Raw genomic sequence first — 20,167 nt, forward strand, 5'->3', positions numbered from 1 at the left:
GGTCATGAACTTTCTTTTACATTTTCAACAAATATATTTTTCATTGTAAATCTTGACTTTAAAAAGAAAAACACAGTGATGTGTAAATAGGAAGTCTAAATCTTTTCATCTACAGGACCCTTCTAACTAAGGAGAGAAAGTGTTTTGGCTTTTAATTTTTATAAATGGAATAATAGATCTCTCATGGGTATAATAAACTGATTTACCTGTGAAGCTTTTCATAAGATTTAGATATATTTTTCATTGTAAATCTTGACTTTAAAAAGAAAAACACAGTGATGTGTAAATAGGAAGTCTAAATCTTTTCATCTACAGGACCCTTCTAACTAAGGAGAGAAAGTGTTTTGGCTTTTAATTTTTATAAATGGAATAATAGATCTCTCATGGGTATAATAAACTGATTTACCTGTGAAGCTTTTCATAAGATTTAATTAAATTTCCCTTTCTCTTTGCAAAGCAGCTGAAATTTTGTTTGAAAGACAACACTTGCATTTTAAAATGTCACTTTTTCCCCTGGGTTGTAATTAAGTTTCATTTAGATGGCTCCTTTATATTTTCACTTTTCTTCTTGTGTTCATACTTACTGTTGGATTCTGCCTTGGATCCCTTAGCTTAAAATAACAAGTTTTATTCTTCCAGCTGCAGAAGCCCATGAATGGACTTTATTTTTCACTAAGTCCTTATCTTGGACCTAGCTATTCATTTCCAGACAACATTAACTTTCTGCCACAGCATCACCAAAGTCTAGGTCTTCATTCATGTAGATAAAGCCTGAACCCTAAATGTTCTCTATTCAGTTCAGAGAACTGCAACCTTCAATATTCTGGCCTTGAGAATTGTTATATTTTCTATGGATCATATTGCCTCTGAATTCCTCTTCTTAGCTTGTTGCTTTGGGCTGCCTCTTTAGTTCATTAATGTACATAATTCTGAAATAATTCAGCAAATTCTTTTGTTTGCTTCTCCAATTCAGTTCTCAGCTGCAGGCTGGATAGAGCAGATCAGCTCAATATTGACTTCAACCTGTGTGTCATAGTCATGCCTTGGTTTCATTCCTCAACTATCAGCTTCTCCCACAAAGACTTTCTTACTTAGTCCCGCCTTTCCTCTGTAGCATGAGAAACACTTCAGCAACCTGAAAAAATCCTTGTTTATCCTCTTTCAAATCCCAATTTACAGCTCATCTCTACCATGATCCTTCAAAACCCAGATTTTATGGTAAGGCAGATAATCTAAAACTATATTTTCCCACTTTTTTTTGTTCCATGTAAAGTAATGCAATCTACTAAAATTTGTGCAGCTAACAAAGCTTTCTTGTTCCATATCTCACATTATTCATTTGCTTGAGTATTTTATAACTGTTATTTTTCCTTTTTCTACCTGTGTTTTTAGACTGAAGTGCTTTGGGGGCACAGGAGGAAGGAGGTCCAAATATTTGGACCTCCAATATATGCCAATATTTGCTGCTATAGCTATGTCATTGAAACTGATACACATAGTATATTTGACCAGTCCATTCATGTTAGATAGATTTATGTGACTGTGAGGAAAATGAGGTAGAAATGAGTGGATTAAAAAAAGACCACTTGCTTCCCCCCCCCCCCCCTGTGTGTGTGTGTATATAATCTGTGCTGGGAACTGCACCTTTAGGAGGTTTAGCATTTTGTATTGTACAGAGGCTAAAATTATTCAATACTGGCTAGTTAAAATATAGTCTTCTGTGGTTGCCTAACATTGAAAATAGGAGAACTATTGTTGAGTCACATTATCTCTCTGAATACCAGCTCTTTATTTACACACTGGGATTTGTAAATGTTATAAATGTATGAAGGTTTATAAATGCTTTGAGGGTGTTCTCTTTTGATGTGTATATATGACATAATCCTTGGGACAACAATGCCTTGTCTCAGTCAGGACATCGACATACTCTTGGAATATAAATAGCAAGTAAATAATTGTGCCACTAGTGTATGCTTGACAAAACTCTTAATGACCATCTGAACATCCTCAGACATATCCCAGAGCAGTAATAAATATCTGAAATGTGATGAGCTTGAAAACATTTTAGCAAGTCTGTTGCATCAGGAGTGAGTTTCTTCCCTAGAATGCAACTTGGAGAGTTAATATACATAATGTATATATTAATATAATATTTTATATAATATGTATGTGTGTGTATATCTATATAGATAGGTTTCTGAGCAGTTTTGTTCTGAATAATAACCCTCATTATACCCAAATGTTATTTTGCTTGCTATTTTGTTTGCTGTGGTGGCCGTCTGGCTTTACAATACAAAGGTCATCTTTTGATTCTGTGCTGAATAGCTAATATAATCTCTATTCAGAGGAACGCTATACTTTTTGTTTAGTTAGCACCAGATTGTGCTTTGGTGCCATTTTCTCACTGGGAATTACATGTTTCTCCATCAACTGTCCTTTTGAATCTCATCCATTTTCCCCAAGAGGAAATGACACATCACCTAAATAAGTGTGGCAGGAGTGAGGTGTTGGGTAATGCCTGATTAAGGTCTGATTTCCTTTACTTTGTGTAGTGACATATGGTGAGAAAAGTTCACTCAACTCCTTAACTGCAGGTGTGGTGCGCTCTTCCATTCTGTGTGGTTTGCATTATTGAGATGGGGGTATATCAGTCTTTAACTAAACTCCTCCCTTGCTGGAAGAAGGCCAACTTGCACAAGTGAGGAATCTGATCTTTTATTCCTCATTATTGCATCTGATTCTTCAGTGTCACAGGCTTTCTATAGGTACATGTAAATCTGATGGCTGAACTAGGGTAAAGTACTTAGTGTCACCAAATCCTTAATTTCACAGAGCTTGACAAAAAAAATCTAAATATTTTAACGGACATGCACTTGGACTGAGAGAATTAAAGGGCTGGTTTAGGCTGAGATTCATAATGATCTGTATAAAACCTATTTGGTAGCAGGGAAAAGATCCAGGTAAAAATTGAAACCTTAAATGTATATCATCAGCCACTCTTATTAACCGTAAGAAACTAACAGAAAGCTGTTAAATCACTGACCACTGGAAAAAAAAAAAAAAAATTAGTGATCTGTCTGGCACCAGCTGAAACACATTTCTGTGTGAAAGGTGATTGACACCCATTCAGGGAGCGGAGACACTCTCTACTTTAAGTAGATAAAGAAAGGTTATCTCTCTTCATCAGGATACTTCCAATTCAGTGATTTTTTTTTTTTTTTTAAGATAAGATAATCTTCAAAATGGTTTTAAAGATTTAGCCTCCATCCTTGAAAATTATGTGGGTGAGCCATTTGACTACAAAATGAGACAATGCAGAGGGAAATGAAGATTATAATCACTTATATTTAGGCAGCTGATGAATCAAACTAGTCAAGCAGTCTAGTCCTTGAAGCATGCTTTTAACAAACTAATCACAAGGAAACTGGAATTGAGTGCAGCAGTTTTATTGAAAAAGTCCACAGCTGTGTGCAATTCCTTTATTAAAATGTTTTCAAATACATTGGACAAGGAGCAATTGATGATCTGGAGTTATTCCTTTTTTATACATTTTTATTTCCAAAACTATACAAACATTGGAAAACTTTCCTTTTCCTCCATTTTAGCTATTAATAATTCTGTAATGATAAGTTATATATCTCCCTTTTCAATCTGCAAGCCCACTTTTCTGGAGGTGACATTTTACATCTTTGACAATTAAAAAAAAGGTCAGTCATATTTACATGTGCTTAAGGTTGCATAATTGAGCATCATACAGGTTCTGAAAACCAGCAGATAAATGGTTTTCAAGATTCACCCAGGTGGGTTGAAGGTTTTAAATACACGTAAACTGCATACATGTGATTTAGTAGCCAAGACACCCTTTGTTCCCTTTTATTTTCAAGGCTATCTATAAACTGTGTGCTAGCCAAGGTAAAGGCTTATTTTAGTAAAGGTACTCACCGAGTGACAAGCAGCACTGACAACAACTATTGCTGATCAAAGACATGAATGGGCAGAGAATTGTGTGTGTATATATAATACAAAATCTAATGTTTCAAAATGAACTTGAAGCTTTTATGTAAAAATTATGTCTAGAATAAAAGCTATTTCCTGGACTTCATTAAAGAATTAAAAAAAACCCCACAAACACTTATGTAAGGAAAAAAGTAGAGCTCAACATGGGAAAAGAACAATAGAAGCACATGGATTAAATTCGGAAGCTGATCTTGCAATGTATAATTACTGGAAATTCAGTTGAAATATAGCAACATTATGAATGGAAAATGAAGGCTACAACTGCAGCAGACACATACAGTATACTTTATGAGCTATTATATTGTCCATACAGATTTGTCTACATGTTATTTATTTGAATCCTTAAGGCTTCTCTAACGTCTTACATGAAAGTGCTGTCTGCTTGGATCTTCCATGCATGAGGGAAAGGGGTAATTTTTCAAGGAAAAAAAAATTTGTCCACATTTCAATTACAATAGCACATCCAGAGACATAAAATAAAAGACAAAACTTTATGGTACCTTTGTTTCATTTATTTTGGCCCCCAAAAGATGCATGCACTAGACTTTATGTACTACAAGGTATTGAAATATTTACAGCATTATACATGTGCTCTTAAAGGGATGGCAAAGGGAAAGGTCTATTTTTATCTTGGTGGGAGTAGAAGTTACTTTCCTAGCTTAATAATACCTTTTCAAAGTGAGAGATGACTCTTCCAAAAAGAAAAGCCCACAGAGAATAAAGCTATAGCATAATTATAGCCAATGTTAACAAACTGTACACCGCTTTACCTGGGAATTCTCCTGTCTCTCACTCTTGTTTGAAATAGCAGTAATCAACTATTAAGTGATGTTGCCATGTTCCCCTTGTCCTGTCTGCTCTGTTTCTCTCTATTCCAGCAGGTATAGCTGTATATTACCTGTTTATGTGATTTTTATTTCAAATTATTTTGGCATGTTGAACAGACATTTAATTCACAATAACCTGATGGTGATTTTTGGACAAATGATATGATTGATCTTTACCGGGTTATGGCACTAAAGAATTCAGACCACTATAAAGCGTGTCATAAATACTTCAAGTGGACTTACGAAACCATCTCTCTAAGAAATTCAGTGAGTAAGGCTCATATCACTGATTTCCTTCTGCTTTTAAAGGTAAAGATATGATACCCAATACACCAGGTTAAACAAACAGAAGGCAGTTGGGAAGAAGATGCGGGCATAGGAGTCCATTTTGGCAATGCGGATATGTATTCTTCCATGCCTCCATGCTCCCGTTCGACAATCCTCAAAGCAGCAAAAAAAACTGGCACAGTCCTTGCCATCAAGACACTCATACCCATATTCTTCATCCCTTTCTTGGAGGTGTGTAGCATTGTTCATTTGAATAGTAGCTGATCGAGGCCGGATGTCAATTGTAGGTGCCTAAGGTGGAGTGGCAAAAAAAGAAAAAGATGGCAGGAGGGAGAGACTCTGTTATTATCACCAGACCAACAGGGAGATAGAGACTAACGGTCAACATGTGAATGATGGTTCTGCATGGGGCACATGGGAAATTGCTGAGGAGTTCTAATGGTAATATAACCTTGAACTTATTAAAATCAATTGCATCATACACTTTAACTTTACAGGAAAGCAGCACAAATCAATATTAAGTTAACGGCTGTGGACAATTAGCTTTAAAGCCAAACTAAGTAAACATTAGAGGTTAAAGGAAACATTCAGGAATGTATTTGATGGTATTTTGAATTTCTTTTGTGTTTTATGTTTTACATAGCTGCTTAATATCTGAAGGTAATTTGTGTATTGCACATGGAAGGAACTGAAATAATCAATTGGAAATGCAGGATTTTAATATAGGGCTGGTTCGTGTTGAGACAGGAGCAAATATATGCAGGAAAAAAGGCAAACCCTGGGTCTTTCGAATAAGGTTAGGAGAGTCTCTATAAGACTCTCAAATTGTTTGAATATATGCAGTTCACTATCTACTAATGTTCACCAGCTAGAAGGTTCAACAGGTTCCAAATTTTAGATAGTAGCTGTACATACATATACACATATATATTTGGAATGAATTGGGCAAATTAAGTATTTAAAACGCATTTGAGCACTTGGCGAACACTAAGATGACAGGCGTTGAAATTTCCTGCTGATAGTTATTAGGGTAATTTAACAACAATTCCATTCCATAAGTATGTAAATTTCTTGGCCTTTCTTTTATGTGGTTTCTTTTTTTCTTTATGTGGTTTGGTTTTTTGATGAAATCTCTGCATTTCTGAATGAAGATAAGGTTTAGATGTAAAACACAGATATATTTGCTAATTTGCTAAGAGTGTGTTGATCCAGTGACAGGACTAAATATATATATATATATACATCTTAAACCCTTTCAAAACTCTGACTTTTTTTTGCATAAGGAACAGCATTTGAGTAATTGATGACATTGAATTTTGTTCAGGTCAACATCAGAACAGATTTGGTTTTATAATTTGGAGCGAAATCACAAAGGTTAAAAAGGGCGGGTCAGAGTTGAGTTCTGAAAGGGTGTATTGCAGGTTTCTGGTGTAGCTGGTGCTATTGGATCCCATGGCAAATTGAGACAGAGAGGAGCAGAAATGTTTTAACATTAAACTCTCTTAATTCATGCGATCCAATAATGTTGGTCGCTCTTGAACTTACATAAGTTCAGAACCATAGTGAATCATTATTTGGGCTGCTGAATCAACTCTACAAATTGTTTAGAAATATGTAACCATTCTACTTAATTAGGAAGTTACCTTGAGTAGAATGCTTAGATGTCTCATTAAAAAAACCCCAAAACCAACAAAACACCACTCTCATATAAGCTCTAATAGTTAAATTCAGCAGTCGCATGCAGTGAATTTCCATTCCAAAAAACTTTATACCTTGAAGGAAAACATCCGAAGAAGCTTTCATTTTGTAGACAGAAAAGAGAATCAGAGGGTTTTGTTTTAAATTAAAGAAAGAAAAGAAAGAAAGAGACAAAAATAATGTAAATTAAAAATATGTTTCTAAAACATAGTAAGTCAAAAAGAACTAAATTTCTAGAAAGGTTGGGATAATAGCAATTTAAACAAGTATCTGTAATATAACCCCCCCGTATTTCTCATTTGTCACTGTCTTCTAACTACACCTGGGCCAAAGACATAAGATATCAAACTCCATTTAGATCTTTTCATATTCCCAGGGGATTCCAATCTTTTATGTTGAACTGTTTTGAAAGAGAGACCATTCACAGTTTATAAAAACACTTTTTAGAAAAAAAATCTTTTTACCTGCAGACTGGGTCCTGAACACTCTACTTTTAAGTTTTTTAGACTCTGTGATTAGGATCCAGGCAATCATTTATAGTTTTGTTGGTCCCCAAATGCTCACAGACAAGTAATGGAAAGAACAAGTAATCTGCCCTTATATGGACATCTTTGAGTGAGACAACTAAATTTGAGGTGGTTAGTCTGTGCTTCTTTAATTGACTGTGAAAGACACACATGCGCATAGACAGCCTTTTATTTCGGCCTAAGACAGGCCAGGACGACGCATCACCCTCTGGAAGGGCCTCTTTCTTTCTTTTGACCAATGAGGGGCCTATGATCAAATCCCACTTTAGCATACCTAAAGTTAGGTGAGAATTCTTCCTCTATAGTCCTACAGATGTTTTTCTGGCTGTTTATCCGCTACAGAGTACATCTATTTTATTTATTTTTTTTTTTAGAGTCTACTTCTCAAAGTCCTTGAAGATTTTAACAGAGCAAATCCAAGTGACTTCATTTTTTCCTAGATGCCTGAAATGAATTTGAAGATACTCTCTATAAATGTAAAACACTTGTTCTTCACATTTTTCACAGGCATATTTGGTTTTTTTTGTAGACGACTAGGCTACTTTTTCCTCTAGGATTTTACATTAATTCTTTTCACCTCAGAGATTCTAGACAACAGACTTTTCAGTTCAGTTGCAAAAGGCAAGGAGAAATCTGTCCTGGGCAAAATAAGCAACAAACTTTTTCCCTATGTGGGCAAAACCCCAAAGCCCTACTGAGGGTATTTCCAGGATTTTTTTATTGTGGCTATTATATACCTTTTTTTTATTATTGTGTAGCATGCATCCATAAGTAATATTGTAAACTGCTAGCCAAATCACTTTCTAAGGGAGAGAAGTAGATAAAGGAGGTAAGAAATACAAGAAAAGAAGATAAGGAAACAATGAAAAGGAAACAGATGCTTAAGGGGAAATTAGAAAAAGCACACTGTAGTTTGAATATAAAAGTTTAACTGTAGTCCTGATAATACGAAAAACAGTCATATCAATAATACGGACATAAGTTAATGGCAGAGAACGTTGCTAAAACTAAGACAGAGAAACTGACAGTTCTTCCATAAAGGTCACAGCAGGAGCTCTATCTATAACATAAATAATGGTTTTGGTGATAGCTGTGATTTGCAGAACACTGTGGTTAAAAAGATTCTTATTCTAAGAAATTAGTTTCTCTGGCATCCAGACAACCATAATATATGAGCTTTTCATTCTCAAGGTGAATGTTTGCATTCCTATTAATAAAAAGAAAGAGTATATAGGTAATAGCAAAGTCTGAAAAGAAAGTACAAGCATAAAGAGGGATTTAAATGCTCTCTCAGAAAGCCTAATTGAATTTTAGACCCTGCTGGTAAAAAGATACATACTGGATTTTTCTTCTTTTAGACAACCATAATATATGAGCTTTTCATTCTCAAGGTGAATGTTTGCATTCCTATTAATAAAAAGAAAGAGTATATAGGTAATAGCAAAGTCTGAAAAGAAAGTACAAGCATAAAGAGGGATTTAAATGCTCTCTCAGAAAGCCTAATTGAATTTTAGACCCTGCTGGTAAAAAGATACATACTGGATTTTTCTTCTTTTTGTCTTTATCCTTGCTTGGCTTTCTGTTGCTGACAAAGTAGTGCAAAGTTCCGTATTCCACCAGTGCAGAGAAAACAAAAATAAAGCAGACTGAGACAAAAAGATCCATTGCTGTCACATAGGAGACTTTGGGAAGAGATTTACGGGCAATTGTACTTAAGGTGGTCATTGTCAGGACAGTTGTAATACCTGGTAGATAGATAGAAAACAACAGAAATATTATTACTTCAAGTAACAAACTGATTTTGCCAGTTCTCTTTCTATGACTGGTTTTGAAGTATGCCTGGAGTTCAAACATATAGCAAAGATATTAAACAGCACATCCCAGCAGTGAAACGTGGATTCAATGAGAGCTTCTAGGATTAACATGGGGTATGAAACATTCTTGCATGGTCACTGCAAGTGCTGCTCTGCAGAGTACTTTGGTTAGATGGATTCTGATTCTAAGAAATCTAATTTAGTTTTTTAGTTTTGTAGTTTACTTCTAGGGGACCTTTATTTACTTTTAATTGAGAAATTTAGTTTTAGTGTTTGTGTGCTCAAACCCTTAAACAGAGCTAGATAGAAGAGAACTTGTGTCAGAGTGAGAAAATCATGGTGGAGAATAAAAATCACTTTACTCCATTCTTCAAAGTAACCTCAAGGCCAATCTCAAACTTTTTGTGCTGTTGGGGTAAGTTTTGCTTATTTTTAGTTTCAGAGTAACGATACCAGTGTCACTAAGAGACACACTTGCAGCCATTATATAAGGTAGAAATTAATGAAAATTCTTAAGAAAGCACGTAATCCAGCAGGATTACTCCATCTAGTCCACCGCCCCCTACAGTGAGCAGGGACATCTTCAACTAGATCAAGTTGCTCAGAGCCCCGTCCAACCTGACCTTGAAGGTTTCCAGGGATGGGGCATCCACCAACTCTCTGGGCAACCTGTGTTTTACCACCCTCAGCGTAAAAAATTTCTTCCTTATAGCTAGGCTAAATCTTCCCTCTTTTAGTTTATAACTATTACCCCTTGTCCTGTCAGTACAGGCCCTGCTAAAAAGTTTGTCCCCATCTTCCTTCTCAGCCCCCTTTAAGTATTGAAAGGCTGCAATAAGGTCTCCCCGAAGCCTTCTCCTCTCCAGGTTGAATACCCCCAACTCTCTCAGCCTTTCTTCACAGGAGAGGTGTTCCATCCCCCTGATCATTTTCATGGCCCTCTTCTGGAGGGTCTCGCCAGAGCAGAGGGGCAGGATCACCTCCCTCGACCTGCTGGCCACGCTTCTTTTGATGCAGCCCCGGATACGGTTGGTTTATAAATGTGGTTTAGGCTGTGTTATTCCTTGGAAATGACTACATTCCTCTAAATGAGGAGAGCTCATGTGAAATTGTCTCTCCTCTTACATTTACAAACTGGTGATCCGCAGAGATGTCAATTAAACATCATAATGCTTGAATAAAAGCAGGAAGAAAAAAGAACTCACCCAGTGATGTTCTGGCTGGAACTGCATCCTTATTAATCCAGAAAGAGACCCAGGACAACACAACAATAAGTGTGCAGGGAATGTAGGTCTGAATAGTGAAATAACCCATTCTCCTGCTCAGGTTAAAGTAAACAGACATGACTACATAGTCTCCTGTAAAATAAAAGCACACTGAGATAGAATAATATGTTAAAAACCCAACATAGAATTTCTATATAATAGCTAGGGTTTTCCTATTCTGTGTCTGGGGTATATATATTAAACGGATTCACCAGATATACTGATGGCAAATACATGCATACCTCTTCAACACTGGTATAGCTCAAAAACTGGTGGATTTTCCACACTATGAAAGTAAACAGTCTTGCAGGCTCACTTAGGTAATTTGTACTTTAAGATTTCAAGGGTAACATCCCTTACGTAGCACAGCAGGCTTCTTTCTGCCCAAGTCATTCCTCATAACTTGCAAATGCCTGGTACTTACAGCAACTGAGTGTTAGTGGTCCAGCAAACCTCCAGTCACTGTGCTGTCCCTGTTAGCATGCTCTCAGCTCTGCTCTCAAATAATGCATGCTTTCAGATGTACTTTCTAAATTACTCATGTTCTCAACTATTCTTCAGGGCTAGGCTGTGTCAATAATTAATTTTTTATTTGCCTGCGTATCTTCTGTTGTATTATCTCATCTAAAAGGATTTGAACCCACATCTCCTAAGTGCCCAAAAAAGCCAGACTACATGTTACTCTGGTGTGCGTAACACATCATCCCCATTCAATAGTTTTGTGATTCTTTTTCCAGGTTTTTTCCCCTCTCAAACTATTAAGTAGATTCCATCTGGATTCAGGAACACAGCAAAGCTTCAGTTTTTGATGTATTTTTTCTAAACTAAAAGAACCCCTAGTTCTCATCTTTACTTCAGATTACAACACTCCTGGGAAATCTTGATTGCAAAAGAACTACAGAACCCCAGGCTACAAAAGACTTCATTGCAATTCAGTGAAATGCAGTCCAGAGAAGTCTCAAACTGAAACAGAATAGGATTTGCAAATTTAGAATGAGATAGTTTTCTAGCATTATCAAAGAGGCTCTGTGGCTAATGTGTATTCTGCTTAGATCAGTACCTTTAGTTAACACTGAGTTCTCTGTTTTCAGGCATAATTAAAATTTTAATCTCCCCCAGAATAATCCCTTTGAACCTGGTCACAGAAGAAACTTCAGAGATCATTTTTCGGCTGGTGCTTCTTTGTTATATTATTTTTTTCAATGTGAATGTCCATATCCCAGGGATTAACTGGTTTGAATTTAATTATATTATGTTATAATTAAACTAAAAACTTAAAAAACAATTATATATGTGTGGTTTACAAGGAGATACGGCTGAATATGAACAACCAACTTTAATAACTACAGTCTGATTATCCCCTTAATTCACAGACAAGTTTGCATTATATGTGTGTGTCCTTCATATACCAAAAAAACCCCAAACCCAAAAAACCACCACTGATCAGGAAGACTGTAAAACTGAAGCCATAAAATTACGGTATGACTCATTCTTCATCTCTCTGGTTCACGTATTAACTTCCTGAGATGTGATTATTTTGTCAATTTTGGGAATTGACTTTTTTATTCATTCACCTTCATATATGCTATTAATAGCATTGGTATTTCAAAATTGAAATATATACTATGGTAGAGACTACTTTAAGCAGTAGCTCTATTACTTCCATGCAAACAGTTTTAAAGAGAAGGCTGTTTTCATGCTCAGTGTTGTTAATTACTTTAATGAGACAAAAAATTACCAGAAGAGATGAAATATAAACCTGAACATAGATGAGAACATAAAAAGGTACAAAAGATTAACTCAGAAGTGAAATTTCAGATGTTTTTTCTTACTGTTATTGCTTCTTTTTCTGAAGCTGCAACTGCTATAGACTCTTTTGGAGTAGCTGAACAGATATATTAGATCCTAGGTAACTACTTTCTCCATATTTTTTGTCCTGTACTTGGACAGGTCTTTTTGCCCAACTGTTTTGGTAGTTCTAGCACTCTTGCCTTGTAGGATCTTTTATTCAAAAGAACAGAAAATATCAGAAACTAGTACACAAGCCAGCACTTTCTTACAGGTATTGGAGTCAAATCCAAAACTCAACACCTGTGCTGAGAAAACAAAAAGATAAATCCAGATGACCTAGACAAAGGCATACTGCAAAGACTTCATGCATTGTCCTTGTTCAATAACAGTGTATGCAAACCAAGCCAAATGGTGGTGTGGATAACATGAATATACATATATGTGTATATAGGGAGAGCAGCCTCAGTCCTTCCATTTTATAGACCGTTTCCACATATATTGTTTTATTGTGTTTTTTGTAGAAAGCTTGGTGGTGATCATCTGGTCTCCATGGAGACTTTTTTGGACTTTTCTCTTAATGCAAGGAGTGTTTTTTATGCAGAAAACTATTACAGTAATATTTTTACAATATTTTATGCATCATTTAAAAATATAAATATTTTTTGTTCAAAATGTAGTGCATAAGAGCTTTTAAAATGTTAAGTAACATAAGGGCCTCGGTCTGTTCAGCAGCAATGAAACACTACTTTGAATTCTCTGTCACCTCAAAGATACACTTCAGAGGACAACCCATTTCCATAGAGCAACAGCGACGTCCTGTCACAGAGCATTTGCTACACAAACTGGAGACATTCCATGTGGAAGTGTTTTATATCTAATTGAACACAATTCCCTCTGCCTTTTTTTTTTTTTAATACTGGGCTTCATAACCAATTATGTTTAGAAGTAGCATATCTCTGCTAACATGTTCCAAAAAGTTAAAAACTGATGTAATTGCTCTAGATTTTTTCAACCCTCACAAATGTTATTGCACCTTCCTTTATGCAAAGACTTTCTTTCCTAATGGATATATGTGTAAAAAAAATCCAAACCACTCCAGAATTATATCCATAGGAAACAGTGTATCAGCTCCTGATATTTATAGACAAAGTCCACAGAATTATTCTGGCAGACCTTATTTCTCATGCCTTGTAGAATTGGAAACATTTTACTGAAAGCTCAAGGAAATAAGAGACCATATATACTTTATATGGGCTTTAAAGTTTCTACTAATGGAGAAGTTAAACCAGAGGAAGTAAAAACTTCAGTGTCAACTATAACTTGCCAGGCAGTGTGGAGTTGACCAGTCTGAAGAATCATTCCAGGATGCATAAATTCTTTTAAATTACACGTTGCTTTCTAATTTGAAAGCCTGCTGGTGCTGCAGACACTGTTGCATTGTGGAGTAAATTCCACTATTTCAGAGAATCTTACTAAAGGAAGGAATAATGTTAATACCACAGAGAGGGGTCTTGTTTATTTCTTAGCTTGCTTGGTTGGGATTTTTGGGAAGTGGGATGTACTGATGATTTTTTTCAAGATAAGAGTGAGAATAATAACTATAAGTTAGGAAATACCAAGACAAGGCAGGCCAATAATTCCGTAATGTATTGAATATCTCTTCTAGCCTTGAAGTCATATGAACAATGTAAATAAAGCATTAAGGAAAACAGCACTAAGTGGTGGGATGATCCAGAGAAGCATCTTGCTGGTATTGCCTAGTTTACGTAAGTGATGTTGGAATGATATAATAGCAGGCCTTCTGAGATTTTGAATAAAAAAAGTACTCTGAGCATACAAATTCATGCAAGACCAAAGATGTGCAATTTAGGACCTAGTATCAGTTGTCATAACACGTACATCCAAAATGTAAAATGCATTAAGTCCTCTGTGGAACATGGGCTTGACAGTACTTTGCTTTAATCACACCTTTCATGATGGAATCTTGCCCCAGCCCTGGTTTTATCCACGTTTGTTTTTTCTGACTCTATTCATGGACTTCTCTGCTCTTCAGCTGGGACCAGCTTAAATACTCTGTTATTTTCAGATTATCTCTGTGCCTGAGGTGATTTTTCACTCCTGGTGTGATGCCTGCATGAAGCTGTTAAACTAAGACATTATTTTAGTAAAAAATGGCCAGACTCAATCCTTAGCACAGTGTCATTCATTAGCCCTCACTTGGCAAATTGATAATCTTTTCATTATTGCTTCATCCTCTTTCCCTGAGCTCTGGCTCTTGTTTATCCAATATTGTCTACTGCAGCAAGAAAGCCTCTCAGACTGCTGGATTGCTGTTTGGAGGGCTAATATACTTTTGGATTTTTCTAGAAATGAATGATAAAGCAACCTGGCAGTATCTTTGTAAGACAACATACTTAAGTACTTAACATTTGGTACCCTAATTAGAAGATTTTGGATTACTTAGCCTTTCACCAGAGACCTTACAGTCCTGCCGCCCATTCTAAGGTATATATAAGTATTACATATGTCTAGAAAATAATACCTAGAAAATTTTCAATTTTTAAAGAAATACAAAATTTCCCTGGAAAAAAATAATCTTGTTACATTGAAGAGCATAATAAGTCATCCTTAATATATTTAGACCTCATCTCTCTCTCTCTCTGTATGAATATATGTGTTTCTCCTATTCCTCTGTATTCATGTATGTTTGTATATATAGATATATAGGTAGACATAGTCTTCTTCGTCTGAAGATATGATAACCAGTTGATCAGTTTCTTCAGTGACATATATTTAAACCAGAATGCAGTCCCTCGGGAAAATGCTATCCATGTCATGTATATCCTCATGTAAAAATATCATGTTTTCTACTAAATGCATATTCCTGCCAATTATGTTTGGAAGATCATGAGACACAGGGCAGGGTTCTGACTTCAGCCAAAGCATCTTCATGTTGCTACTCTGAATGGGAAGTTGAAGATTTCTCTTTGTGGCAATAATCCCTGCTACACACAGAGAAAGTGCATGGGCCTTATGTCACTTCTAGAGTAGGAGATATTTTGAAAAGGAGATGCAGACCCAAAGGAAAGCTCCTCCTACCATACACTTGTGTGATATAGTAATTTGAATACCAGGATTCAGGCTCTGTTAGACAGTAAGGGAAGTGAATTCCTGATTTGAGGAACCATCTGTGCATATGTCCTGGCCTAAGTCCCAAAGGTTCAATAGAAGGAATTAGTCATGCCAGGGAAGCATAGCCAGGGGAAATGTACACTGCACTTAACTGATTTAATCAGCACAGTGGGTATGATCCTTCATTGCTTCCTGGTTGTGGAATCATTTATACCTGTGCGAAGTGAATACCCATTTGTACTCTCTTTATGCATGTTTAAGTGACTGTGCAAAGTGTAAGGTACTGGGGAAACAAGCCTCTAATTTGTACTCAGAAGTGATTTGGAAGCTAGTACAAATGCTAGAGAAAAGAACAGCTTTCTAACATCACAGGAAATTGGTGTCTTAATTATAGTTCACGTAGCAACATTTATAGCTGAGATTGTCTCACACTTACTATTATAAGATTCTGTTTTCTGTTGTTTAAAAAACTGCTAGATTTAAATTATTAAAAGAACTGCAGAGGAGCTTCAAAAATTATATGTTGGCCACCTGGTCAAGTTATTTGTATGTGTCATTTCAGTTCATTCTCATAGACAGTTTTGGAGTGGAGAAAATTCAGTGTTTCATTTCTGTTAAATATATGCAGTTTTGAACAGGAAAATTCAATTAGGTGGAGGGCTGGCCTTTTTACATGTTGGCATTTCTGTGAAAATCTTTCATGGCTAAGTTAAAAGTTTTGGAAAACAACCAATGTGTGCATAGACATGTGTCCATAAACATAAGAAGTTTTTTGAGAGTTGATAAGATGACTTTATTCTGACTAGCACCATGCTATCTCTTTTTCTTACAAAGCTATGCACCACTCTGAAGGACACAGCAAAAACAGATGAATGGTAGAGGTGGCTCTGTTCTTCTCAAATTTTACGTGTTCCATTATATAGTCCACTACTTAAAAATCTCCAGAATTTCTCTGTGTGCTGAACGTATACAGCATGTGAGCTCCTCACCTTATGCTGACTCCATGGTGTCAGAGCTTCATTGTAGAGCTCTTCTCCCCCAGGAACTGGAGGTGTTCTATCCCAGGGTCTGAACAGGATTTTCCTTGACTAGTTGGTTACCTTAAATATTTTTGCCAGTGTTTAGTAGTATGAAAATCAATGTGTGTTTTAGTAATTCTGATAATGTTTATAATTTAGTGCTTTTTATGCCTAAAATTGAAAAATCTGTGAAGAAAATAAATTATTTAGGAGAATATTGATGATGAATCAATAACTGGCAGAAAAGCGCTACCAAGTATCTTTATTATATCTTTTTAAAACTTGAAGTTTTCCTCTACTAGATGGATTTGTGAAATTGCTGAGGAAAAAAAAAAAAAGACAGGAGAAGAGTAACATATGAGCCAAACTCTCCCAAAATTTCAGGCTGTCATTTGTTCTTTAAGGACTGATGAAATGACTAGCAACTAGGATTAACATAGGTCACTGTTTATATGGTAACTTATAGGCACAATTTTGTTAGGGTGGCCAACAGCAGCCACATGGTTCATACAGTCCCAGACATGCACCAGCTGTCCAGATTTCCAGTGGGTTTTTCTCTCCTAATTTTACACAGAAACCATACAGAAAAGAGCAAGAACTTTTAAAAGATTTGTTTAGAAAACCATATGAAAATATAGATAGAAATGGAACTTTTCTCAAAATTAACTCATATAAAAATGTACATAAATAAATGACTTGTTTATATATGGGAAACCCTATCCAGTTCATCTTTCTGCATGGAGTATATATAGGGCAAAAGCAAATAAAAAAAATTATGCCACAGGAGGGCACTGTCACCTCAGAATAGAAATGAGAAACGATTGCAAGTCTGCCAGTGGAAAACCGAATCTTAAAAATTTCTAATTATTCTTCCTATTGAGTGTTTATACAAACACTCAGATAACATAACTGACTTCTATGGCTCTGTTAATAGAGGAGGACTTGTAAGAACTAAACTGACTTTTGTATGATAGAAATATTACCAAAGTAACATCACTTTTGTGCTACAAGTAATGAGTATAAACTGCATAAATTGTTAATGAACAACTGTGGCAGCAGAATTTATCTTCTTTTCCTCATAAATAACTAATAGAAACATTCTTGTTTTCTTTCTCTTTTACTGTTAACATGGCCAACAGTCTCATTTTCTGTTAGGCAGAGATTACAGCAAGCACTTTTGTTTTGTTTTTTAAAAGAATGAACAGGTAAATAGTAGTTGAGTGGAAAAGATGTTACCTTGGTTTTAGTCATGGTACATGGAAATACTATTAAAACAGTAACATATGATTTCTATAAATACCTCCTTTAAGGTAGGAGCTTTGTTGTAAGTTCATTGTCATCAGTGCTCTAAGTAAACTCTCACTCTGAATTAATTGTATTTAAAAAAAAAAAGACACTCATGATGAATTTAAAAAAAAGTTTTAAAAAATGTTTAAAATATTTTAACAGAACTGAAAGGCTTTAATCATTGACCAGTTTGTTTCATGATGTACCCACACATAAAACAAGATGATCCCAGGCCCAAAGGGTATATTGGCTAAGTCTGCAATATTCAGATTTCTAGAACATGTGAAAAACATGTTATTTTTCTAGAGCTGGCATTATTGCATCTTTCTGTGTATTAGTTCAGTGTCTTACATTTCTGGGCTGGAGCTACATACCCAAATCCTACCAAATCCAGATGAACTTCTAATGCTCTCTAGCTCTTAAAATGCCAACCTACTAGACCAGTACTGACTGTAAAAATAATAGCAAATGGGACCAAAAGGACCCTAAATGCATCCTTCTTCTTTAAAAAAGAGTCAGACTTGGTGCCATTTTTATACAGATATTCTGTAATAATAAATAATAACTAGTTGGTAAGCTTGTGGGGCATTGCCTGTAAAACAACCAATTTCCTTGACATTGTGTGCCCTTCTTCCACCTCTGGCACGCTGGAGGGCAGCAGGGTTACTGAAAAACTGCTGCAAGTGGAGAAATAAAATAAAAAAAAAAAAAAGGAATGGTAAAATATGGACAAAGCCTTTTCTCTTTCATGTCAAAACAGGTGATGGTACCAGAGCTTTGGTGTATGTTCTGCTCAGCAGTGGCTGGATGCAGATTACTGCCCCCAGGAAAAGCAGGAAAAGGGGAGAATGGGAGATGGAGTCAGACCTCTCTCTCCTAAATCAGGCCAGTGTCAGACATTGGACTACGTTGTACAGTGCAGTTCTAATCTAGGATGAAAAAAATCATCAAAATAGTTTGATTGGTGTATTTGTCCTGATGCATCTTCATTTGGCTTTTGTCCCCATCTCTTTTCTTGCCTTGACAGGGTCTGTATTTGGAATTCTGCTGGCATTTACTCTCTTGGTGAGGGTACTGAGTCAGCCTGAAAATGTGATTGTGTGAGATGTCTTGCACTGTTAAAGTGGTATAAGGAAAACATAATATTTTTTCTGAACATACAATTTTCTATAAGGATTCAGATTTAACCTATTCAAATTATTGTCTTATATAAAACCTAAAGTGACCTATTTTTCATGGTTTTTTTCTTCTTCCAACAGATCAGAAAGTTCCTAAGTCTGTCCAGTTCAGTACTAATGAAACAGTACTTCTAAAATTTGTCATTTATCACATGAAGAGATGATATTAGCTCCTCCAATGCAATATGTTTTTTATATATATCACAGGAAAATAATTTCGGCTGAAGTATTTGATCACTGGGCACATGAGTGAATTTTCATAAAGATAGGACAGAAATTTGATCACAGTGCTGATCATAAGCTGATATTTATGAGATTTATTGGTGTCCACAGCCAGAAATGAAAAGTCTGGGGAAAAGGCAAAATCAGAAAGAACACTGTCCCATAGATATCTGACCATGAGACCTTCTCATTATCTCATTCTTTGCCAAATGCCCTTTTCATTGTTTCTGTCCTTCACAGTTTTTTGTTCTTTCATTGACTCATTTTTAGACTGCATAAGGGCCAGACAATTTAAAAAAATAATTAAGTCTCTTCCTTTTCAAAAATGCTCAACTATTTCTTTCCCTCTGAGGTTTAGCAGCAAAATACCACTATTGTGTCATAGGGAAGTCATGATGCGAAATAAAATACAGTGAATGTTTAAACTTTAGGGCAAAGAAAGAAAGACAATCTGCCATAGCATTGTAGATATTTGCTTGCGGCAGACTTGAAGCACTTGGAAGCGGTGCCATTCTCTACCCGACTGTGGGCACTTGCTCTGTCTGGGCATTACATAAAGAATGGGGCGATTCATGGTCATTGCTGATACAGCACAGCAACTGTACTAAGTGATTTCACCCCAATTCTAAATATCCATTTTGAATCCGTGATTATAGCTTGATTATGTAATGAGGTAAAACAATATTAAGACTTTGAAAAAGCTTGCACTGTAGTCCACTTATATAAGATTATGTCTGGGATTCAGATAGCTGCAAACCTGGTTTTCAATCTACATTCCAAAGGATGAATTGTAACCACATTGCACAGCAGGGCGGAGGGCAGGGGATGGGAGGAGATTTTCTCTTTTTTTTTTTTTCTGTTTTTAAAGAGTAACGTGTATGTTTGTGTGTGAAAGTGTCTGACATCAAACGCCTTGATTTCCTGCAGGAGCAGGGAGAAGAGAACAGGAATTAGTTTATGTTTGTGTGAAATGACAACCCCAGCTGATGAAACTCCTGCAAAATGAGATGAATCATTACAACCATCCAAGCAAATGAAATTTCTTTATGTATGACATGACTTTCTGCTTGACAGTTCTGGATTTTATTTGGTCCTTGGCCAC

At 35.9% G+C, this 20,167-nt stretch overlaps 1 protein-coding gene across 1 annotated transcript in view; it reads right to left on the reverse strand.

Annotated features, from left to right (window-relative positions):
- Positions 1-5,147: 5,147 nt before the first annotated feature.
- The window catches only part of GABRG2 (gamma-aminobutyric acid type A receptor gamma2 subunit), a 45,942-nt gene continuing 30,922 nt past the window's right edge, over positions 5,148-20,167 (reverse strand). The window contains exons 7-10 of the mRNA XM_009285985.1: positions 10,377-10,529; positions 8,897-9,102; positions 6,905-6,928; positions 5,148-5,423 (exon numbers count right to left, since the gene is read on the reverse strand). Of these exons, the coding sequence (XP_009284260.1) occupies positions 5,148-5,423; positions 6,905-6,928; positions 8,897-9,102; positions 10,377-10,529 (659 nt within the window). The remainder of the gene's footprint in view (positions 5,424-6,904; positions 6,929-8,896; positions 9,103-10,376; positions 10,530-20,167) is intronic.

The sequence above is a fragment of the Aptenodytes forsteri genome, unplaced genomic scaffold (genome assembly GCF_000699145.1).
Source record: "Aptenodytes forsteri isolate BGI_AS27 unplaced genomic scaffold, ASM69914v1 Scaffold54, whole genome shotgun sequence".
Classification (NCBI taxonomy): domain Eukaryota; kingdom Metazoa; phylum Chordata; class Aves; order Sphenisciformes; family Spheniscidae; genus Aptenodytes; species Aptenodytes forsteri.